The sequence below is a fragment of the Musa acuminata genome, chromosome BXJ1-7, assembly GCF_036884655.1.
Source record: "Musa acuminata AAA Group cultivar baxijiao chromosome BXJ1-7, Cavendish_Baxijiao_AAA, whole genome shotgun sequence".
In the NCBI taxonomy this organism is placed as follows: domain Eukaryota; kingdom Viridiplantae; phylum Streptophyta; class Magnoliopsida; order Zingiberales; family Musaceae; genus Musa; species Musa acuminata.
Window position 1 is genome coordinate 43,061,493 of NC_088333.1, and position 23,155 is coordinate 43,084,647.

At 42.7% G+C, this 23,155-nt stretch overlaps 5 protein-coding genes and 1 pseudogene across 7 annotated transcripts; 1 reads left to right on the forward strand and 5 right to left on the reverse strand.

Annotated features, from left to right (window-relative positions):
• Window positions 1-1,228: 1,228 nt before the first annotated feature.
• LOC135580865 (uncharacterized) lies at window positions 1,229-3,470 on the forward strand. Of its 3 annotated transcripts, XM_009412788.3 has the most exons (4): window positions 1,229-1,616; window positions 1,843-2,517; window positions 2,626-2,856; window positions 2,940-3,470. In XM_009412788.3, exons 3-4 carry the CDS (start codon window positions 2,770-2,772, stop codon window positions 3,426-3,428), a joined length of 576 nt encoding a protein of 191 aa, XP_009411063.2. In that variant the 5' UTR covers window positions 1,229-1,616; window positions 1,843-2,517; window positions 2,626-2,769; the 3' UTR covers window positions 3,429-3,470. The 3 variants fall into 3 exon arrangements, with proteins under 3 accessions (XP_009411063.2, XP_065049573.1, XP_065049574.1); XM_065193501.1 differs by having other exon boundaries at window positions 1,843-2,856; XM_065193502.1 differs by lacking the exon at window positions 1,843-2,517.
• A 237-nt stretch (window positions 3,471-3,707) lies between these two features.
• LOC135679591 (BTB/POZ domain-containing protein SR1IP1-like) lies at window positions 3,708-6,391 on the reverse strand (annotated as a pseudogene).
• A 3,032-nt stretch (window positions 6,392-9,423) lies between these two features.
• On the reverse strand, window positions 9,424-13,836 carry LOC135679592 (ubiquitin-NEDD8-like protein RUB2). Its single transcript, XM_065193503.1, has 3 exons — window positions 13,594-13,836; window positions 12,758-13,017; window positions 9,424-9,782 (listed from the first exon to the last, which is right to left on the reverse strand). Exons 1-3 carry the CDS (start codon window positions 13,684-13,686, stop codon window positions 9,665-9,667), a joined length of 471 nt encoding a protein of 156 aa, XP_065049575.1. The 5' UTR covers window positions 13,687-13,836; the 3' UTR covers window positions 9,424-9,664.
• A 1,669-nt stretch (window positions 13,837-15,505) lies between these two features.
• Window positions 15,506-17,844, reverse strand: LOC103993037 (uncharacterized). The gene has a single exon (XM_065193504.1). It carries the CDS (start codon window positions 16,674-16,676, stop codon window positions 15,816-15,818), a length of 861 nt encoding a protein of 286 aa, XP_065049576.1. The 5' UTR covers window positions 16,677-17,844; the 3' UTR covers window positions 15,506-15,815.
• Window positions 17,845-17,974: 130 nt separating this feature from the next.
• LOC135679594 (protein TRIGALACTOSYLDIACYLGLYCEROL 5, chloroplastic-like) lies at window positions 17,975-20,924 on the reverse strand. Its single transcript, XM_065193505.1, has 4 exons — window positions 20,705-20,924; window positions 20,559-20,603; window positions 18,474-18,506; window positions 17,975-18,398 (listed from the first exon to the last, which is right to left on the reverse strand). The coding sequence occupies exons 1-4, from the start codon at window positions 20,742-20,744 to the stop codon at window positions 18,241-18,243; spliced, it is 276 nt and encodes a 91-aa protein (XP_065049577.1). The 5' UTR covers window positions 20,745-20,924; the 3' UTR covers window positions 17,975-18,240.
• A 272-nt stretch (window positions 20,925-21,196) lies between these two features.
• On the reverse strand, window positions 21,197-22,577 carry LOC103992896 (lysine-rich arabinogalactan protein 18-like). The gene is made up of 2 exons (XM_009412795.3): window positions 21,859-22,577; window positions 21,197-21,548 (listed from the first exon to the last, which is right to left on the reverse strand). The coding sequence occupies exons 1-2, from the start codon at window positions 22,393-22,395 to the stop codon at window positions 21,456-21,458; spliced, it is 630 nt and encodes a 209-aa protein (XP_009411070.2). The 5' UTR covers window positions 22,396-22,577; the 3' UTR covers window positions 21,197-21,455.
• Between the last annotated feature and the right edge of the window lie 578 nt (window positions 22,578-23,155).

Here is a 23,155-nt window from a genome sequence, read left to right on the forward strand (position 1 = left end):
CTAATCTGATTTTTATAAGTAAATTTTAATCTTATTCACTTTTGATATATGACTAATTGAGATGTTATAAAATTTGATCATATGTTTAGACCCATAATTACTGAGGAATAGAAAAACCAAGACTACCCTCAAAGATATTTTTTAAGATTTATTTAGAAAGAGCACCAATGTGTGTTTTGACTCAAGCTCGAGTCATCAAGAGAAATGATAATTCTTTTAGATACTAAGACAAAGATTTTGATTAGATACTTGTTCCAAAGTTTTGACTTTTTTTAGATAGAAAACCTTATTACAACTTAAGCAAGTTAAGAAATTACTTGTTTGTCGATTAGATTACATGGTAGTACATATTTTTTCCAAAATAAGTAATTCAATGAACATACTAACCAAGTCTAAGGAGAATCATTATATTAATTTTGACCTCATGTTTTGAAAAATTCAACTAGATTGATCATTAAAATTAAGAATAATAATCATACAGAGAATTTTCTTTGTGTGAAAAGGATAAGTTTGTGTTGATGGAATTTGATCCCAAGACCTTACGATCAGTAGTTTATCCAATAAGATCTCGAATTAATATTTTTTAAAAAATATTTATTAGATATAATAAATTTAAAATATTTTAGATATGATTAATGGATTAGTATAAATATAAATTCATCGAATGAGATTTTAAAACTTCAATCGATTGAGTAAATGAGTCTATCAGTAAACTAATATTTTAGGTACGACAAATAGTAAAATTATTAATATTAATCTAATCTAAGAGGATCGAAAGCGAGAGACTTGTCTTCGAATATGTGACCTCATCATTATCGCTTCATACTATTGTCCTCTGTTTGGTATGATTGCAATGGGAAACCATAAGCACATTTACCACCAGCCGAACCCGCCACCCCCTTGCGGCTGTGCCTCCCCTCGCCGGCAACGCACGCGCCACTGTCGGCCTTCTCAGCCCTGAGTTCATATGAGATGACGAAGATGATGTTGAGAGAGAGAGAGAGGGAAAAGAGTACGAAGAAGAGGGAATATAGAGAGATGGCAATGAGTTGGTCGGTATGTGTTGTGTCATTTCCTCTACTGTCGTGAAGTAGATTTGTGCGTCCTGTCGGAATCCCGTTCTGAGTTCAATGATTCCCGTTTTGGCACCGAGAGATTAAAGCTGCAATTATATGACAGTAAACGAAGATGATGGGATTCAGTGACTCCCATTTGTACTCCGTGACTCCCATTTCGGATCTGAAAGCACACCCCAAGCTAAAGAAAAGACTCGAAAGTCTATGCTTACACAAAGAGACAAGTAATAATGATTATGGCATTCCAGGATACATGTGGATCTGCCATGGTAGGTTTAGCTTTTTGTTTGGAGATAATGCAGTGCACCTAAAATGAATGGGTCTTCTTCTTATTCTGTCATTGTCCCTTCTTGGCATTGTCTCGAGGCATCTTTTCTCCCTCCATACATACTTCAACTGCAGTTGGCCAAGCTATTGCATTGGGATTTGTTCCAGTAGAGTCTGTGTAGAGAATCTTGAGGTGCTCCTCTGCCTCATCAGCAAGGAATGCTGAGTTCCATCTTTCCATAGCACAAGAGTGAAGCTGATAGAAGACTTCAGGTGAGGATTTCCTTTCACCATTTCTCCCTCAGATTATATAGGGAGTAATTTGGGAAAGCATATATTGTTCATAGATTTCTTCAGCTAATATCAAGGGGAAGAGGATGGATGGACCCTGTAATCTTCTTCTTCTTCTTCTTCTTCTTCTTCATTCCTGGACTAGAAAGTAGGCTGCTTATATTTCCTTCAGATGACAAAACATTTACTGTTCAATTTCTTTTCTTAGGTGTTGATCTTTGTTTCACCAAGAAACATCCTTCCGTGCTTCTGAGAGTTACTCAAGTTCCCATACAGAGCAGTTTCTTTGGAAGAAACTGGTTGAAAACCTCTCACCTCCTCAAATAGTTTGTGGAAATGATCTACTGAATCCTTTTAATATGCAGGACTGAGTTCAACATGAAGAATCATAGTCTCAGACTGTTTAGAATACCTACTCTTCTGTTGCTGAACATGAGACTGATCTAATCTTACTTGTTTGTCATCACCTTTCTTCCGATAGGCAGAGTAGCTGCAGACTGAATAATCTGGTAGAGCTTTTTCGCCTAACAAAAAGAAGCTCAGATGGGTACAATCAAGAAGATTAGCAGACTGATAAGTAGCCTAGCTTTTTGGAGGCAACCTGAATTCCTATCCTTTGCTTGATTCAATCAACTTGCAACACTAGTTCTTGCAGGTTTTCATTCAGTTCTTGGAAGACAGAATCTGAAGCAGACAATTGAGCCCAGAAGTTGCAGTGTTTTGAACTCCATTCTTGATGAGTGATGTCCTGAGGCGTGCAGAAATTTAGTTCTTGGCACTATCTTAAGCATCTTTCCTCTTCATGTATGTATGTATACATGAACTGCAATTGGCCAAGACACAAGATGCCAAATGATCATTAAATGATGAGATGCCCAGCTCAGTAATAATTATGGGACCATTGTCACTTGTTCAACATTTGTTTCTTTTTTTCTTGAAGGAAATGCTTATTTTGTCATTGATCTTGAGTATTTTTCTGAAACTTTTGCAGATCAATCAACCATTGTTTAGGATCATTTCTTCTTCAAAAGATTAGCCAAGAATAGCAAGAATCCAAAACAAAATTGGCCTTATCCAACAGAGCATCCCAAGTATCACTCCCCAAACATCATCTTCAATCCATTTCTGAAAACCAATGGAGAGATGCATGAAGCAGTATGACAAGGACTACATGGAAATGAAAACGATCATGTTGAAGCAGGAAGGAACTTTCAGACACCAGGTAGGTTTTCTTTCCCTGTGGCTTAGTCCTACAATGAAGAAAGTCTCTGTAGATTCTGAGTTCTATTCACATGCCTGATTCAGGTCCGCGAACTCCATCGTCTGTACCAAATTCAGAAGCTGTTGATGCGAAATACAAAGACTGCTGCCATGAAAATGCGACGACATATGAAGCCAGAAACTGAGTTATGGAATGTAGAGAACGAGACAGCATCTCACAGAAACTCACACAGGAGGCAACCTCTTTGTTCTCTTGATCTCGAAGCCCCAGCAGAGTCAATCAGAAGGCACAATGGAGATGAAGAGAGTGAGTTGGAGCTGACACTTGCCACCGGAAGCAGCAGATCTCAACGGAAGAGAAAATATGCTACGTTTACTTCAGATTCAGGATCAACCTTTTCTTCATCCTCAATTGAATCTGGGGGTTTAGTCCCAGATATATCCACCAGGTTCAGAAAAGAAGGAAAGAGTGGGCTCAACATCGAGGAACAGATGAGACAGGATGCAGCAAAACAACCTCCTTGGATCTTCCAATGTACCAAACAAGACATGGTGGCTTCTTTCAGGTTGTAATGATTCATATGATTCTAGCTTTCTACCACATTTGACCTCTTAGTCTTCTGCTGCCTAACAAATCCAGTGAGGCATTGAGATCATGAGCTAAAACAAGATGAAGATGAGTAAGAGTCAGTGATAGGAGACCACTAACACAAGAATCCAAAGGATAATTTCCCCTAAATTGTCATTCTTCTCCATGAACGAATGGAGGTGACAGCTTACCCATCAGAAGTTGGATGGAGAAGGATCCAATTCCGATCTCAAACTTGTACGAGTAATCCACAGGGCAATACATAAAGAATACAGTATTCACATATGTACAAAGTAACAACGGAAAGTACATGCCTCGGGTTAACCGCTGCAAACATCTTTCTCGGTGCTATCAGAGTTCAAGCGAAACATGGATTGCAGATGCCTATACAGACGATAATGGGAACGATCAGAGGAAGGAGGTGACAATTTATTCATCACTAGATGTGAAAGGATAGTATACATCATCACTTAGAGATACTGACATATCAAGAGATCGAATGTCTTCGATCTTTGGGTGGCTTTGTCCGACCTTTGCTGGAGAAAGGCTTCACACCGTCGGCGTGCGTGAAGGGGTAGAGGCGCCCGAGCTTCTTAGAGAGAGAGTTTATGAAGGACTTCTTCGGCAGCGGAGGCTTCTGTGCAGATGGTATTTGTCCTGATGGCTTCTCCACTTCCTTCAGCAGCATTCTCATCCTCAGCAACTGCATTCTCAGGTCATCGTTCTCCCTTTGCAGGCGCGAGAGTTCGTCCGTGCCTCCGCGATGTTTCGTCGAACATGGAGTCGACCTGAGCGACAGCGCAGGAGATTCTCCCCCCGTGAAGCTTCCGCTCGTTGCATCTCTGAAGCGCTGCTGCTCGCAGAAAAGAACCTGAACCACCGTCTGCACCGGAAGCCTTTCGTTCTGAGCCGCATGAGCACAAGCCTCCCTTGACAGTTTCTGCCAGTCCATCAAGCTGCAAACCTTCTTCCTCTCCTCATCAGTCGATGACGGGTGAGCCTGCAAGTTGAGTCAGTAGCAGCAAATCACGGATGAGAAGCAAAAGAAGCAGAAGCAGATGTCTCACCTTGAGGTATATGTCAATGGCTCTGTACATCCCATCTTCGTTAACTCTTGCTTGCTCGGACACCAACTCACCAAGACTAATAAACCTGGCGATCGTCAAGTTGGGATCAGATGCAATCTCCGCAAGGTAGCTCTCCATCAGCCTTCCAACTCGGTCCATGTCGCCGTGCGGTGGCGAGATGTAGTCGTCGTCGGTGCTGTAGCCAATCCGGCTTCCATTGACCTCATGCTCGAGGTAGTTCATCAGTATCCTCTGAACCGTGTCGACGTCGAACATGGTGTCGCCATCGAAGGTGAACGAGGGAATCAGTAGATCGTCTATTACTGCCTGGCCGAGTTGCAAGCCCATCCTCTTCTCCAGATCAAGCCTGCATGCCACCGTCGTCTCCAAGTAGATCGCCGCTCGCAGAAGCATGGAAAGGAAGCTCACCGACATGGCGTTTCTTTCCCTCGGCAAGAGACTCACCACTGTTTCTAGTATTATCCTCTTCTCATGCTCGTCCTTTGGGTCCATCTTCTTCCTTCCTCTGCCGAAGATGTCCTGCATAAAGCTAACAAGTTCAGCTACAAATCCATTTCTCAAGCATTTTTCTGTCATATATAGAGCATCAAGGATTGTGGCTCACCAAACCTCGCAGAGATTTCTGCGCATACAACATGATCACTGGTCCAAGAGCATACTGTTTGAATCCCCTACCCTTCATCGCCATGAGAACTCTTTGAAAGGTGTCGATTCTAAGCACCGTCAACTCCTCTGCCCACCAATCAACGATCGCATTCGGCTGCGACGACGAAGAGAACCTCTCCTGGAAGTTGTCCATCCTCGAAGACGAACATAACTGGCTGTCGTTGCAGGCCATGTACGCCACCGCATCGATGCACCGGCTTACCAGCTTCACCTTCTCCGACACGGGAAGCAGCTCCTCCGATTTGTGCAACACGGTGACCGCAGCCGAGAGACTTAGCAGCGCGACTTCTTCCAAGTAAGCCTCCGCTCTACTCACCAGATTCCCGACCGTGTAATCTTCCGTCATCTCAAGGTACTCCGCGACACAACGAAGCATGGCGATGTTCTCTGCGGTGATCTCGAAGTTTACGCCGTAGCAGTACTTGGTCACGAGTTCGAACGCTTCCGCGCCACCGGGAACGTCAGGGATTTCGATCGCTGAGGTGTTCGGCTGATTGGCTTCCGATACCAGCCTTCGGATGTATCCACATTTTGAGACCAGCAGATACTATGTGGAGAAGAGACGATCCATTAGCAATGACATCGAATTGTACCGACCTTCATAGGCATCACTCTTGTTTCAATTTACCTTGTGCAAAGGAAAGATTGATCCTCCGACCTTCACATCGATGTCGCTCGGGACCTCCGGAGAGTAAATCCTGCAAGAACCAGAGGAAGACAACAATATGACTACTCCGACACTGTCACTCGTTCAAACGAGAGTGCAGAGAGTATAGCAGAAACAGATAAATTGAAATCGAAGAGTACATATAACAGAGGAAATCGGATGAATTAAAAAGCTTAACAGAGAAGAAAAGAATTCAAGGGTGGAAGAGAGGAAGCAGCGTACCATTCGCCGGTTCTCTTCATAGCAGTGGAGAGCAGGTGCTCCTTTCTAGGGATGGATGGCAGAAGAAGGTGGCGGCGGAGTCTCCTGATGAGCCCCCAGCATTCCTGTGGCTGCAGAGGTTTTATCGCTTCTTGCTGCCGGTGGTACTTATCTTGACCGAGCTGCCATCACAGCAAAAGAAGTGAACGGTAACGCAAGGGAAAAAGGCAGGAAGAAGAAGTAGAAGATTGGAACATGGAGTGGTGACACCGAAAGATGTGGTGAAGGTTCAAAGGAGGAGGAGGAACACAAATCTGCTGCTTTTTGTTTCTCACATGGTTGCGTCCTCATTTTTGTCGGGTTGGACGTGCAGAGAGATATGTATCACACTGTCCTCGACCAATCATGTAATTATGTCGACCCCCCCATCGTTAGCCTCGGCTTCCTCCAACTCTATCACCACTGTTGACGAGGCAAAAGGTGCCTTCCAAAGTGCGATGACAAGTCGGAGTTCAAAGCAGTGCTGATGATGACGTCACAATGGATTTGAATCAAAGCCATATATATATATATATATATATATATATATATATATATACAAATGGATAAATTGATGGTCCAATTTTCGACATTTGCAATTTCTTGACGTAGTCATTTGCTTTAGCCATCTCGACATCCACGACAGCCAAAATTTCTGAGTCGGCGTCAGCTGAGTGGGCGCGAAAAGATTTTTCGGGGGCCCACCTGATCCAATCAAGCGAATCCAATCGCTGCGAAGAGTAATTAGCTCAGCGACAGCCGCACAATTGGGAATCGAGATGAGCGACTGCTGCACACAAGCGAGAAAAGAAGACAGAGTAGTTGAGAGGAAAACGAAAGCGACGACTTTGTTCCTTCTCTTGGGCGAGGCATCTCTCGTTCAGAAACCGCCGGTGGCTGATCGAGGATTGCAGACGAGACTTCCGCCCACTTGTCCAGGCGATAGGAAAGAATTCGGGAGATGAGACCCTCGCCATTCCTTCGGAGCACCGTATGCAGACGAGGCTCTCGTCGGAAGGATTTTTCCAGCCTTCTTTAAACAAACCCTGACACAATTTCGGTTCCGATTTTGATTCTACTGATTTCGATTTTAATTTGAATCATTAATTTTTTTATTTTTAATTAAAATTAATTTAAAATAATAAAAATTATAATTTTATTTTTAAGTTTTGATTATAATATTATTTTGAAAAGTGAATATATTTTAAATAAAATTTAATGACATAAAAAAATTGATATATAATTAATAAAATTATAAAATATCAATCACTATGAGTGTTACATGTCCCCATCACTCCTTTGGTTGATAGGCAAAACAATTATTACTTGTCTTTACAAAAAGATCTCTTATTTTTATTTCTTTATCTTGGTCCAATCATCAACGGAGACTCAACCGATATAAGGCTCAAATTCGATCGTTGGACCTTTCGGGTTAAAACAATTAATCCAAAGAGCATACTAATTAGGAATCTATCATCAACACGTGATTGCTACATAAGATCAAAGTCACCCTTCATCTGTCTGTCTATGTAGACGAAGATTTAAAGGTAATCTATGTAGACGAAGATTTAAAGGTAATCACAAACTTTCTTCTCTTCCTTTCCTTTATGACAAGAAAAGCAATATTAAGCTTCTTTCTCATCCTTTAAGATATAAAAATATATTTCAAAAGACATCTCTCTCTCTCTCTCTCTCTTTTCAGAATTACTCAGGACCTTAGATCATTGACTTGAGTGTCGAAGAGATTAGATTAGAAAACCTCTCCCGACCTCGATTTTCATATAAGTGGTACTTTGGGAGCATGATATTTTCATCTCGAAGACACATCGGACAATCCTACATACATGAATTCGAATCACGTCAGGCTAACCAAGACATCAATAATATTTTTTCCTAATATTTTGACGTTAGAAGGAGGGCATGATGTCGCGGGAACATCCACCCCCCAATCGTCTCAATAAATATTTTTAGGATCGCCCAAGGTTCACGAAACTACTAACTAAACGAGCGCCCACTCCTCGATAGTGGAGTTTAGTATATCATCGGAGAGTTTAGTATATCGCCACACCACCACTCTATTCTACTCAAATTCGAGACCCATTTGGTAGATTCAATTGGATGACTCCCCAAGGATCCAGCTCCGACAGATGGATTAATGCTTAGATGAGATGCAATGGGAGTTCCACCGGTCTAAGGGGAGAATCCAGTTGATCCCACCTTGAGTCAGTCCCCATCCATTCAAAACATCCAAGATGAACTAATCCTGACTAACTTTTACTGTTGATAGTAGTATCACCTTAGTAGAATACACTGTCACCTTCCACGCCTATATGTCTCTCTATAATACCTCAAATGCAATGTGTCACGCGTTCCTAACAATGCAAAGAGGCTTATTGTGGGAGTGGTATACTTGCTTAAAGCTACTCTAAATCGACTCCTTCGCTTACCTCATAAAGAAGTTCGAGATTTACTTCCTCAGGAATATACACATAAGACTATCGATAATAATGTTGCTCGAACTCAGGTAAGGGGAGGAAGAGGCACTCTTTGACTTTGTCACTCAATTCACTAATACAATCTAAGACAAACAAAAAGCTCATCTTGTTGAAAACTCTCGGGGAGCATCATATGTGCAACAGAAAGTAAAAATGAAAACTGGTTTCCCAAAACAATCTTATCAAATCATTGTACGAATATCATGAGTGTAAAACTAAAATAAAAAAAACTTACGTAAGGGGTGTGAGACGTTCTATCTAGGATGATATCACATACACAACGAAAGAACAAAAAATAAAAATATCAAAATTTCTCATTTAAAATAATCATCGTGCACAAAAATCCGTAAAACCAAAAACTACATGTACAAAAAAAATTGTTATATGGGAATATCATATATCCTTGAGAGGATGAATGAGATCAATTATTCTCCTCTCTAACGATGATCCACATGATAAGAGCTACTCCTCTCTAACGGTGATCCAATGTGCACACTAATTAAGAAGAAATTGTCCCTTCTTGTTGTCCACATGCCCTAAATAAATATTACAATTTAAGAAGAAAAAAAAGAGACAGGAAAATAAGAGAACAACTAAAACAACCTAATTTATAACCCTTTGATTATGTCCTATTTATAAAGACTTCCTATCAACTTAATCATAATAAATATTATCATATTGAATATTAGATCTCTATCCAACTATCCAAAATTGATATATGTCACTAAAGACGTGTAGGGACATCTTAAACCAGGCATGACAAAGAAAAATAACACTCGGATACAACCTTCACTAGAGGTGTCCGAAAGCGGATCAAACCACATGAATCATAAAAGCACATTTTTGGATTTCCATAAAACCAAAGCATCAGTTCATAGGTTGGTGATGTACAGTTCATTTACTTGTGGAGCAACATTCAAAGTCCTACGAATAGTAGCAACAAGTGCAACATAGCAACCCAGTCCACTTATTACATCTTCCAGAAAGACACTGGCGCTTGTCGATCTTCACTTTTCCGCAAGAGCTACGGAACCCATGGCAACAGGGGGAACCGCACTGGATACCTAAAAATTTTGACATCCACCCCTCAGAGCAAGCACAAGATGGAGGACAGAACCTCCTTCGATGTTGTACTCCTTAGCAGTCTTGTCATCAGCTAGTTGCTTACCCGCATAAATCAGCCTGCATTTGGGTTATATACAAGAAAGATTTTAGTCGATCATGTGTTACAGGATGAACATGCTCAAAGACAAATAAAATTACAGCAATAGCATATTAACAACATTCATATGTGTCGACAAAAGAATCACTTGTGTTACAAAGAAAATGCTAGACGTCAGTGATGTGCCAAAATAAGAAGTCAACAGTCCATGATTAACCAAAAATATTTACACGATGAATTTGTGTCTGATGTGTCGTCTCCGAGCAAGTGTAAGCATAAATGTAAAGTGGTAGTTCAAGGGATGAAAAAAGACCCTTATAAGAAATGCAGATGTGCAGTTCAGATCTCAACAAGTGGTCAATAAGAAATTCATAGCTTACTTAAAATTACTGAAGAAATATACATTCAGCTTCATAAGAATTTACAATTAAATGATTTACAATTCAAAATCTAATACTACTCTCATGCAAATGCATAATTTGTTCAGCTAAAAACAGAATCTACACCAAGTATTATTCAGCCAATGGCACCTACTAACATATTGCATATTTTAATTAAACCATGGACTGATTAAATATATAGCCTTTGCATGAATATGTTGTAAGAAGAAAAATGATGTTGGGTGGTGGTAGATGTAATTCTTAAATAAGGATGACATCCACAATTATTGAACCTTAACTGCCAGTTTTATTTCTGAACCAGTTATTTTATGTGCTGTTTCATTTCTGGCTCATGAGTTTTTTCTTCTTCGGGTAGGGATTGGAGAAAGGTTGATTGTACAGTTCTGTTGAGTGAGACTTCTGCATATTGTTCATTTTCCTTCACAGGATAGGCACTGCATTGAATTCTCAATTTTTGACAAGAAAATATAATTACCAAAAAAAGGTTAAAAGGGCCATCCAATACAATAGGTGGAACAATGTATAGCAAAGAGGTCATCTAGTTACTTGAATGCCAATACCTATCCTTACCCAAATAAAAAGAAATAATTAAATAACACAAATAAGTGAGCATATACTAAGATGAGAAATTTTGAGTTAATAACAAGGTTCTTATTGAGAACAAGGCCACATACCTACATGGACAAGGGCTACATATAAACATGTCAAAACCCGACCAATGTGATAACTAACCGATCAGCTTGATATGCCCAAATCCACATTGTCTAAAATAATTAAGCTCATGTTACTTATTATACGTTAATCTAGCCTCGTAAATCAATTCAATAATTCTCCCATAAACAATGTGAGACTAATTTTGAGGTGTCACAACCTCCTCACTTAAGACTTGATATCCTTGTTAAGGTCCAAACATAATTCAAAATCATCTTAATATGGCATATGTTAAGTCTAGCCTAGTCGTGGCAACGCCAAGATGTGCCTCCAGCTACTTTGCAGCAGTGATTTAAAAAGCGCTATGCATCAAAAGGCGCCAAGGTCCAAAAACGCCCGAGGCGCTCGCCCGAGCGAAGCGAGACGCTAAAATATAAAAATATATAATATAATTAATAAATATAATTATTTAAAATTTTAAATAAAAATATGCTATTAAATTAAGAAAATATATTAACAGTATTGAAAATTAATCATTTCAAATAAACTTAATATTAACAGTATACTGTATACTGAGCCTGCTGACTGAGAAACGAGGAAGCAGCGGCGAGCGACGGCAACGGCGAGCGGCGATAGCGGCAGCGGTGAGCAACGGACAACAGCAGCAACAGCGAGAAAGGGAGCGGGAGGCGCGAGCGGCGACAGCGACAGCGTTTGCGAGCAGCGGCAGCGGGAGCAGGAGCGGTGAGCAGCGGGAGGTGCGAGCGACGACAGAGGCAGCGTTTGCGAGCAGCGACAGCGGGAGCAGGAGCGGCGAGCAGTGGAGGGCGCGAGCGGCAACAGAGGCAGCGTTTGCGAGCAGCGACATCGGCGAGCGGCGACAACGGCAACGTTTGCGAGCAGCGAGATCGGGGTCGGGATTGGGAGTGGCAGCGGCAGTGGGTTAGGGTTGGGTAAGGGTTATATCGGTTTAGTTGATTCGATTGAACCAACTAACCAACCGAACCAGACCTAAAATCCTGGTTCGGTCGCCTTGGTTTACCCAGGCGCTCGCCTGAAGCGCCTAGCGCCTGGGCTCGGGCTAGTGCCCAGGCGGCGCCTGTTTGAAGCGCGCCGCCTGGGAGATTAACGAGGCACTCGGGCCTTACCTCGTTAATAGGATAACTAATTTATTCACTTGTACTTGTCCATTCTGATACATTTGTCATGATCCAACCCAACTGGATAACTAATTTATTCACTTGATAGGCCTACAATCACATGGCCCAAGATGTTAACATTTGAATCAATAATAATAGACTCATCTAGCCTTATATATCGACTTAATACTCCTTCCACATCTACTGCAATACTAAACTTGGGTGTCATAAAACATGCATGGGACAAAACATAAACATTCTAAAGAACTGTAATGGAGATTGACTTGACTCGTTGAGTATGTGCCAAATATAAATATGCTGTTATTTTGTTGTTTCCAATTAAAATTATATAATTTCAACCGATAAGCAAAGTTTTTCTTAAAAACAAGATTAAAAAAAATACTAGCAGTTGATAATGTACAATCTAAATGAGCAACAAGTAACATTATAACAAAATTATTGTGCATCAGCAGTACCACACACATACACTCACACACAAAGGATGACAGTGCCAACATGAGTCTGAATGAAGAAAGAGACAGTTCTTAACACTATAAAGAAAAGAGTTTAATATCAGGAAACACTTTGAATAAGGCACAACACGTCTTGATGGTCATCCATTATCACATGATACTTCAAAATAAAATATGGATCTTCACATCCAGACTGGTCTATCACATATGAATAACTAAATGAGCAACTCAAACAGAAGACACAGTAGTCAGCTTAAATATCTTACAAGGGAAAATGAATACCTCGTAAGGCTTAAAAACAAGTGAGAGATTATATATAAAGAGAGAATACCTCTGCTGTACAGGTGGAATCCCTTCTTTCTCCTCTACTCTCTCCTTGATCCTGTCAATGGTGTCAGTGGGCTCAATATCAATCTCAATTTCCTTCCCGGTGAGAGTCTTCACCTTGATCATCATTCCACCCCTAAGCCTGAGGACAAGGTGCAGAGTTGACTCTTTCTGGATGTTGTAATCAGCCAGGGTTCGGCCATCTTCTAGCTGCTTACCTGCAAAGATCAATCTCTGCTGGTCTGGAGGTATCCCCTCCTTGTCCTGCAAAAAATGTGAATTGCTCATTTCCATATGTCCGCAAGGCATCATCTTTTACCAAATATGTGACATGGCTCGTGTTTCCATGATGTCAAAAGTGCCTAAAGATATCCAACAGTAAATTATAGTTCTGTTTCCACAATCTCGCCCTATTTTTACTAAAAAGATTGCTAGCCTATACCAAATCACCAATCTGTATAAACCCCATACTATACTGGCCACTACCAAACCCTGAATGATTGAAAGAAACAGTCATGCAATCAATTGGGGCCGAAGTAATCACTAAAAAGCACGAGAAAGATAAAGACAACAAACAAATATTCAAAGAAACTACAAGCAAAAGATGATCCAAACAAAAAGAAAGTAAAAGAAAGGCTTCAGATCCAGTGCTGTTGAGACTCAAAAAGAGAAGGAGGGAAAAACATGAAACCAAGAAGGAAACCCCTCAAACTCCAACAAAACCCTTTAACGCATTGTACAGCAGAAAAGATCGAACAAAGAAGCATGTCTTGCGACCTTTACAAGCATCTGCCAAATAGAAAGAAGAAGATGAGGAGGAGGAGGAGGAGGAGGGAAGACCTGGATCTTGGCTTTGACGTTATCGATGGTGTCGCTGCTCTCGACCTCGAGGGTAATCGTCTTCCCAGTTAGGGTTTTCACAAATATCTGCATCCTCTCGTGCTTGGAGTCCTCCTCTTCGGCCTCGTCGCTGCTCTCGCGGAGAAGAGGGTTGACAACGGCGGAATAAAGAGCAAGGAATCAACCAAATCGGCCGCGTGGAATGAACGCGGACAGCGTGATCGCCCTCGATAAGCAACACTGTTATTGCTAACAGACACGAGCCACAATGAATTGCTTACACTGTTATTGTTCTGTGGGCGGGCCGTTTTGACTGTGATATGTGTATTGGGCCGGCCGGGCCACGTTTGTGGATTCTTGGAAATGTTGCCATGACATCTATGTTTCCAAATCTATCTTATTATTATTTCAGGTTCTTAAAAGTATAAAATATTATTCAAAATTAAAATCAAAATAAAAAATATTAGTCAAAATCAAAATAAAAAATATTAGTCATTAATACCAAATTAGCCAATCCGGTCGTATATATCTGTGGTCACGTCTTTAGATAAGGGTTCAAACTCTCATCAAAGCATACAATCTCATTCAATATCATATCGAATGATACCGGTATAACGATACACGATACATGGTAAATACTAATATTTCGAATGGATAAAAGATGAAAAAATATTAAAATATTATTTTAATTTTTTTTATTTTTAAAATTAGGAGTGGATCGCTGGAGACGAGACAACAATTCGCGTATAGACTCATGCCTGGATTAATATATATCATTCGTCGTCATGATTTAATGTATATTAATCTTGACCGATTTGATTTATATAATTTTTATATTTTTCTCACTTTGACCATTTCATTAGAAATCTTACAGGATACAAGAGCTCAAGGCAGTAGTAAAATGATAAAGATAATACTTGGTTAAGCAAGGGCACAAATGCTTCCCTTTTCTGAACTCAGTGGATTCTGAGCTTGTTTTCTCAGGTCTCTATTCTTTTACTGTTTCCAACTTGTGCATCAGATTACATACTTTAGCAGGCTTTGATGGCCAAACTAAGCACTCCTGAGACATAGTGCTGCCACTTCCTCTGTGGAAGACTCCTTTATACTGAGGCTTCATCCAACTCATGATGGCTCAATGTCTAGTACTACTAGTTAGTGATGAAGTTGATGGTTGTACAACACATCTCCCACCTTGTTGAAAGAATCCATGATGAGGTTCGACATTAGACTAATCGATAGTGTTGGAACTTGGAATTCAACATCAAGAAACCCTTACAAAATGGACAGAGAATAGCATGTCACCTGTGGCGTTGGCCGCTCCGAAGAATGTTCCATTTGTCTGCCAGTTTCAGTCGGATAGAGTTCGATCGATCCATCGTCCGTTGGAGTCTCCACATGCACAAGGAGCTTAGCAGCAGAGACTGCATCCAAGCAACCAGTCCCAAGGCTTGAGAGATGCTGTGGGTGGATGACCCAAGCTGTGGCTCCGCATGAGACTCTTTTACGCCATTTTGCCTCCCAAACAAAGGACAAACACACAGTGCGCCTTTTCTTTGCACAAAGCAAAGCGGAAGCCTTTTCCTCGTTTGATTCTTTCAAGCTCCGGCCTCCTTCGGTCTTTTGTGCTTTACTGTGGTGCAGACTCATCGGAATCGGTGCCATCTCTCGTTGGTCGTGCGTTCTCGTCTTATGTTCTTTATCTTGCTACGAGGCGCGTGACTTCATGGTGTAAGGAGTGGCGTTTTAGCCTTCAGGTGTATTGATGTTTAGCGACGAGATGGGAGAAGTTTACATGATTGATAGATTCTTGTAGTTGATTCTTCTTTTGCTCCGTTTAAAGCCTTCATGGCAGAGTTCTCGAGCAGAAAACAATCAAACTTTCCTCGAGGAAATTATTCTAAGGGAAATAGGCACACACCCAAAGCTCCCTTCTCCACCACCATCAAAGCTTCTCGAGCAAAAGGCACGCTCTTATCATTACCTCCCACTTAGAAACACAAAAGAAGAACAAAAAGCTCTACAAAGTTGAGCAGGTTTATGCATTGGAGTACTCCAAGAGATGAAAGAAGAGAAAAAGAAGACGATGCAAATGAGAAGCCAGATGGTGGACGAGTCAAACCAGCTCTTTGACCACCATGCATCTCATCTTCCTGGTGCCTTTGCAGTCGAGAGACCCTTCAACCATTCAATTCTCCTCTACTCCTGTGCGTGGTCTGCTGCTACTTTTTCTTCTTTGTGACCCCCAGCTTCGGTATGGCGACCGGCTCCAGCGCGTCCGGGGAGCACTTGCAGCTGAACCCACGCCCGGCGGCCTGGGACGCTGCCTTCTTCTGGACATCTGCGGCATTCTTTGAAGTACTACGGTTTGTACCTCTTAGAGCCTTCTTTGCATCCTCGGCGTCGGCATTGCTCTTCCTGCCGCTGACACTGCCGCTGTTCGACCTTCGCGACCTGATGTCGTATAATTCGATCTCGGGGGCCTTGGCGATGCCCAACCGGAAGATCCCCCACCCTGGTGGCGCAGAACTTGTGCTCCTCCGCCGCGCGTGGGCGTTCCTTAGGATGCGAACCTGCGGCGTGGGACTTGGATGAGCGTAGAAGTTGTTGGACAGTGATACCCGGGGGTGCTCGCAGGTGCTGCTTCCATGACTGTTCGACGAATGACTCCTACTCACACAGCCACTGCTGCTCCTGCTGCTGCTGCCGCTGCTATTACTCCGACTCGTGCTGTTGAAGCCCAATCCCAGAACGGTAGAGGAATACTGGTCGAGTGAGTCGGACATCGACCTGCTCCGGCTCGGTGCCCGGCTGGCGACGAAGAATCCGCTGTCGGAGCCAACGGAGGGCCGCAGTGGAAGAATCTGGCCCTGGAAGAACACTTCATCGGCCGCGCACATGTCGGTCTCGGCCGCATGGGAAAGGAGGCCTCCAGCAACCGATATCCGGAACTCGAAGTCGTCCTCAGCGTCGCTGGACTTGCACTCGCCGTCATCATCTTTGTCGGCGGCCACCGGGAGATCCGAGGGCGAAAGGGACACCTCTTCTTCCTCAATGGCCTCCCGTTCCTCTGATGGAGCCATTGTCGTTGCTTGGACTTGTTCCACCTTTTCTTTGGAGGAAAGGGCGGTCGAAGGAAATATACAAGTGGTGGAGACTCGAAGGGGGTAGCAGTCGAGGGAGGAGAGAATATAAACTAAAAGGAAAGCGAGGCAGGCTCACTGTATTCTAACTTCTCGAGACATTCCCACTGTATTGGCCTGTGAGCGGGCCACGGCATGCCCCCTTTATAGGCAGCCTTGAGAAACTTCTTTTTCTTCCTCAAGGATCAGATCTGGCATGCTGGATGTGATGATGTTGTGTTTATGTCGTTGGATTTGAGTAAGTGGAAGTAGTTAATGTAGAGTAGGAGTTGATAGGTTGGCCTCATGAAAGAAAAATAATATCTATGAGAAGTTGAGTGGTGCTGAAGGTTGTACCTTGAGAATGCTGATAAGTTATCCTGGATTTATGTCAAGTTGGAGAGCCTTTATTTATCTCCTTTATAATCTCTCCTTATTGTCCTAAAGGATTCAAGGGGAGCAGGTGGGAACTCATACACCAAGCAGAGGCCAGACTGGTCTTAATCTTCTGAAGTTACTGCATGCCTCTGTTTCTTAATGCCATTGCAAGGATCTTAACCAACCCCATGTCAATGATAGATGTTGGGGCCATTACAGTACCATCATCAAATTCTGATGCAAATGAATCAATGGGAGAGCCAACACATGCAGTCCAGATACCTGAAACTTACAGAGGTTGTTAATAGAGGTAAAACTATTCGCAAACCTCTTGTGTGCTGCAACAAAATAGCATTTGGGAAGAGCATGTGAAGCAAATCAGAACACCTGGTGATGACAAAAGGAAGGAATGGACCAGGAGAGGCTTGCAGTGGGGTCCCATGTTGGCTCCAAGCCTGACCAGAAAGGGGGCTCATGCATGGAAGTTTGGGTCTTTTGGGGTTTCTCTGAGGTGTCATGTAGTATGTGTGATGCTGGAACTTTTGGAGGCTAGCCATGGGAGACAATTCTGAGATGGAAGATGCTGTGAGTGCACAAGATAGAAGCTAAGTCATGCTGTAAACCAAGTATTTTAGAAGTAAATCAAGCAACTTGGTGGATCACAAGTTGGGAGTCTGTGATGCTTCCATTTCTGCCAGTTCCTGGATTGTTTAGCTGTTTCTCTACCTGGTAAAGCAGCAGTAGTGTACTCTGGACAAATCAACCATGACAAACTCTGGGTAATTGTGAACTCCTTGCATGGAAGAAACTATGACAAAGATATTGTAGCCTATGAGTGTCAAATTTTGCTAACTATCAATTAGAACGAGACACTATCACGATAAGATAATATTTGATTTTAATCAAATCAATATTGTCTTGCCACATCAGTCATGAAACATGCAGAACTTTGTATTGTCACAAGCCATGGTATCTCTGAAATTTTACCGGAATAGTATGGTTCTCTGATTTGATGTCACACATCTACATCTAAATTACTAATCGTAAAACCCAAAGATATCTGATCATAGAACAATCATGACCGGTGGAAGCAGTAAAAAGACTACTACACCTTCCTGTTATGACAGTGCCCGTGTGGAACTTGAATCTATTGAGCGTGCTTCGAGGAATCTGGCACTGATTTATCTCTCGTCCCCTTGTTATCAAATTCAATGCCCTGGAAAGTGACTTTGGAGGACCGGTATTTGCAACCAAATGCACTGCCAAAGCCCCAACCAAGACCAAGTCCCACTCCACAGCCTCCCCCTATCCATGTAGAGTTTTGAATTAGCTTAAAAGGTATAGCTATATCAAGTAAAGTTCTATGCGAGTGATACTTACCTATTCCCATGCCAAAGGTATGCAAGGGCATTCCTGGAGATAATTGAGAAAAAAATCATCAGTGAACAGGTTATATGGGTTAATAATTGTCATAACAACAAGAATACCAGACCTGAGTTAAGAGTACATGAACCTGGAAGTACTCTAGAATAAGATTTGTGGGGCACTGCTTAGGCATCAGTAATTTCAATGGACATGTTTGACAAATTTAACTATAAATGGATCCCATTACTGGTTCTGTTCAATCATTTAAGGTGCCTGCCAAGTTGTAATATGAAGCATGCAACTAGAAACAATGGTATGGCCACAAAATACACTTGCCAGTAGCAATCCCTAAAAAATGTGAAACAAGGGAGCACACAGATCAACGAGTTTTTACATTCATTTCCCTCGGAAGTGGTATATAGTTTGAGATAAAAGTTGTATAGATACTTCTGCTAAACCATAATCATGCATTCAATGTAGGTGACTGTTCGGATTGATTCTGATCTTGCATGTCAGCTAACTAGTGTCTGGTGAGTTGCTCATATCTGTACAGAAACATAGAATAGTAAAAGAGAAAGCAAACTACTTTCATGAGCCCCCTTAGTTTACTACCAGATAAAGTTAAATCTCTAGAATATAACAGTTCTTCAATAAGCATCTTTCAAAAAAAAAAAAAAATTGTTCACTGGCCCTGCAAAACATAAACATAAAGTCAAAGAATGTCATCTCCTATGTCTGACAATTTTTTCTTCTTCTAAAATACATTGAAGCATAAAGCATGTTTCCTGTATAAGCTTTTCCCAAAGACAGCAAGATTGTGATTGCATAGTTCACACTGAGGTTTAGAAATTTAAATCCATTATTTTTAGCTTCTCCCAAAGACAGCAAGATTGTGATTGCATAGATCACACTGAGGCTTAGAATTTTAAATCCATTGTTTTTCAGTAATCCTTTATTAGTTGTGTCATGCTCTCCATCATTTTCTTCTGCTTATAAGTTTATTACATCCTCTTTTTTGGAGTATTGAAAATTAAATCTAGCTTACATTAAGAACAACATCAATTCTTGACTGGGTGATGGAGAAAGATACTTACATTAAGATCATAATTTTCAGATGTTACCTAGAATTTGCCTGATTATATTCCCAATATAACATATTGTCAGCACATAATTGCATCTGATCAATTACACGACTAAAATGTCACATTCAGATACTATGTTCTTTCGTCTTGAAGGTCTAAGTATATGCATCTTTAGCTTCTAATATTACATACAAATTTACTAGAATATCAACATCTTTTATTTTTTTTGTTATCAAGCTTATCCTTTTTCAGCAGTTGTAATTTGAAATCATCCGGAGGTTCATCATAGTCTTGTTCTATGATGATCATGAATATTTTTTCCCCTTTGCTTTTGTGGAGCATGGCCAGATGTTTATGACAAGAGAAAGCTAAATAAGTCATCCATAAGGAAAAAAATCTCACACAGGATATTAAAACTCTAAGATGGATAGCAACAGATTCAGCTAAGTTATGTAATTGAATAACATGGCTGGTAGGAATTAGGTAGGTAATCTATGCATATTTGATCGAACATTATCATCTTAGATGACAACAAGCTAAGCAATTACTATCAAAGTACTTCCTCTAGCCTTTTTTTTTTTTTTTTTCTTTTTATCATCTTAACTTCGTGAACTCCACCTAAACTCTTTGACAAAAGAACTACTCCACTTCCCTTCATAAAATTGCACATCCCGAGATGTCACATTGGACTACAGATCTAAACCTTTCAATCCACACTACTTAGCACATCAACTCAAAGCCCTAAAATTGAATCAGTAAAGATGAGAAGGGAACACCTCATGATCATCGACTAATTCAGTTGATTGCTCTCACTCTATATACGACAAAAGCCAGTTAGAGATCTCCGAGGAACCCCTTCTTGTTCCACCTTGCCATTATGCCCCAATTCAAGCAGGAAACCAAACGATTACATCGGCAGCGTTTCAGCATAACAATCCAATAGCCATCTCAAATTCCACATTTCCGCCGACCGCATAAAGATGAAAGGCAACAAAAAGAAGAAGGATACGGGAACTACCTCCAAAGCCCCATCCAATTCCAAACCCGCATCCGATGCCGAACCCTGAGACACAACATGGACATGGGCAAACACAAATCAGATTGATATCGCCCTCGTTCCAGATAGCAACAGCCGCAGATTTTGCAGTGGCCATGAGTTCATACCAAGGCCAACGCCGACGCCATCGAAGGTCGTGAGAACCATGGCTCCTTGCGGCGAATCGACTCCCGAAACTTGAGGCGAAGCGAAGCGTCCTTGCGCGAGGAGACGGGGCGGGGCCAGGAAACCGAGCTTATCCGCGCCGTGATTCGTGCGACCCAGTGGACGGCCACCAAGGCTTCACGAGTTGGGGTTTGATTCAAGCGCAAAACTGGTGCAATCGAGAGCCGATTACGGCTCAGCCCGACACGGACCCGATTGGTTCCGACGGCGTTACAAAAAGGTTTGGTTGAACTGCAAAATGTACGAACGGAAACAAACAAGACAACGACCAACGTACATCAACACAGCACAAACGACGAAAGGGCAGACGCTTGAGGTGGTGCCGACGGTGGCGTTCACGAGACGACCACGACGGTCATAGATACAATATATCAGAATTGCCACATATGTGAGTCTTCTGATTTATACAGTGTTTATGATCCCACATGGTAACGTATAATAATACTTAATGCACATGAATACTCACACTGGACAAAATATTTTGATTGGCATGCATGTGAACTGATCCAGCACACCAGAACAGTAACACACCAAGTGAGGCGAAAAAAGAATGCACATCACTGACTCAAATAAAACTTAATTCTACCACAATGTCTCCTCTTGAAGCAAACAAATCCAAATGAACGTGGCACACGTAAATAAAAATAAAAGTAGGAGGGGAGAGATATGCTTCTGTGTGCGTATACGCCAGCTTCATATCCAGGCTAGTGCGGCGAAGCCCAGCGGCAGAAGCCACGCCGCCGACATTCGACCTGCTACTTTGTGTCGCAGCGTCTCCGCACCACTCTGCATTGATCACAACCAGTTATGTGAAACACATCGAATACTAACGTGTCATTTATTAGAATAGTCAGTGAGAAGCAGCAAAAATTATTTGTACAAGGCAATGGAAGCTTCATATTGGGGTGTGAATTGACCATATCTCATGCATGTTATTGCCATGGTTAATTAAGGCTTCCTATGATGGAGAAAGTGAAGGGAATCTTACACGGTCTTCCAACACTTAGTGCACTTCTAATAAACGCCAATTAGTGTAAGTAGTTGGTGTACGTGCATGTGGAAATGTGGACGTTTTGGGGGGAGCGGGACGTCTTACGGTTTGGTCAGCGGCAAGGCTGGGTGCTGGCGACTCGCCGGTCCCCGCCGGCGACTCGGCGAGAGGTGCAGGAGGGCTGTGTGCCAACGGCGCCGGGGCGGGGGCTGCGCTATGCTTCTTCTTCTTCGTCGTTTTTGGCTTCTTCTTCTTGCTCTTGCTCGGCGCTGGCGCGGGCACATCCGTTGGCTTCGGCGGAGCAGCTGGTGCCGGCACCGGTGACGACAATGTCGGCGGAGGGGTAGGCGGAGAACTCACTGGCACGGGTACCGGCGGAGGTGTCATGGGGGCGGGGGCAGGCGGGGCAGTGGGTGGGGTAGCAGCAACGGGGGCTTTGGCTGGGGTGGCAACCGGAGCTGTGGAGGGGGCGGGGGTTGGCTTGGTAGGGGCGGCAGCGGGAGCGGGAGTGGCGGGCTTGATAGGGGCAGCAGCAGGGGCGGGGGTGACGGGTTTGGTCGGGGCGGCGGCCGGGGATTGGGCGCCAGCGTGGGACGCCGCGACGAAGACGAGGGCAATGAAGAGGACGCCGCGGTGATACATCACGAACAAGGAGACGTGAAGAAAAGGCGTGGAGCGACGAGTGGGAGTTGGGACGCGAAGACTAAATAGAGCGGGAGCGAAGGGGCGCGCTTGGCGTTCGGGACAAGGGAGGGCCGCCTTGCTTGCGGGACGCTGTACGCGATCGCACGACGCGAGCGATGGTTCACCAACGAACAATTTTACGACTGCAGATACGGTCGAACGAGGGCGTGCGTAGTCCGGAGGTTCTCTACATCCTCCACCCGTAACTTGCTTCGTGACGTGTCCCGGTGTAACGACGTGAAAATTCTCCATCCACACGGCTCGCATGTGGGGTTACGAAGCGACATGCCGGCAAACCTACCGCGCGTGGGCCCAGGAAGGTGGGTGCGAGACTCGTGCGTCGGGCGAGTGGCGTGGTTTAGCTGGTCACCCGCTGGCATCGAACCAACAGGCGGAGTGTCGTCGTTCGGTGCTTGCTTTCCTTGGGGTTTAACCATTTCTGTTAAGAGTGGCAAGGCGCGTTGACTAAAGAAAGAAAGAAAGGGAATTCGAGTCTGCTGTTTGCATGTGACCTGGTAGGTGAGCAGCATGTGATTGGTTTTGCTAGAAAAAATTATTATTAATATATTTATGAGCTAAAGTGATCTCGAACGTATATGGATAGGATAATTCGAGTAGTCTTCGACGTAAAAATAATGAATAGAAGTCCTTTACATTAGGTTTTTACGATGTTATTTTATACCATAGAAGACGAGAAGAAAGTTTTTGATTACCTTCT

Bases quoted from the DNA above. Each gene is read 5' to 3' on its own strand.
- LOC135580865 (XM_065193501.1), top strand. From the start codon at position 2,770: ATGGAGAGATGCATGAAGCAGTATGACAAGGACTACATGGAAATGAAA. The intron at 2,857-2,939 runs GTAGGTTTTCTT...TGCCTGATTCAG, and splicing joins AAGGAACTTTCAGACACCAG to GTCCGCGAACTCCATCGTCT.
- LOC135679592 (XM_065193503.1), bottom strand. From the start codon at position 13,686: ATGCAGATATTTGTGAAAACCCTAACTGGGAAGACGATTACCCTCGAG. The intron at 13,018-13,593 runs GTCTTCCCTCCT...CATTTTTTGCAG, and splicing joins ACGTCAAAGCCAAGATCCAG to GACAAGGAGGGGATACCTCC. The intron at 9,783-12,757 runs GTATTCTCTCTT...ACCCAAATGCAG, and splicing joins ATTCCACCTGTACAGCAGAG to GCTGATTTATGCGGGTAAGC.
- LOC103993037 (XM_065193504.1), bottom strand. From the start codon at position 16,676: ATGGCTCCATCAGAGGAACGGGAGGCCATTGAGGAAGAAGAGGTGTCC.
- LOC135679594 (XM_065193505.1), bottom strand. From the start codon at position 20,744: ATGGTTCTCACGACCTTCGATGGCGTCGGCGTTGGCCTTG. The intron at 18,507-20,558 runs GTAGTTCCCGTA...AATTATCTCCAG, and splicing joins AATTGGATGGGGCTTTGGAG to GAATGCCCTTGCATACCTTT. The intron at 18,399-18,473 runs GTAAGTATCACT...CTACATGGATAG, and splicing joins TACCTTTGGCATGGGAATAG to GGGGAGGCTGTGGAGTGGGA.
- LOC103992896 (XM_009412795.3), bottom strand. From the start codon at position 22,395: ATGTATCACCGCGGCGTCCTCTTCATTGCCCTCGTCTTCGTCGCGGCG. The intron at 21,549-21,858 runs GTAAGACGTCCC...TGATCAATGCAG, and splicing joins GCCTTGCCGCTGACCAAACC to AGTGGTGCGGAGACGCTGCG.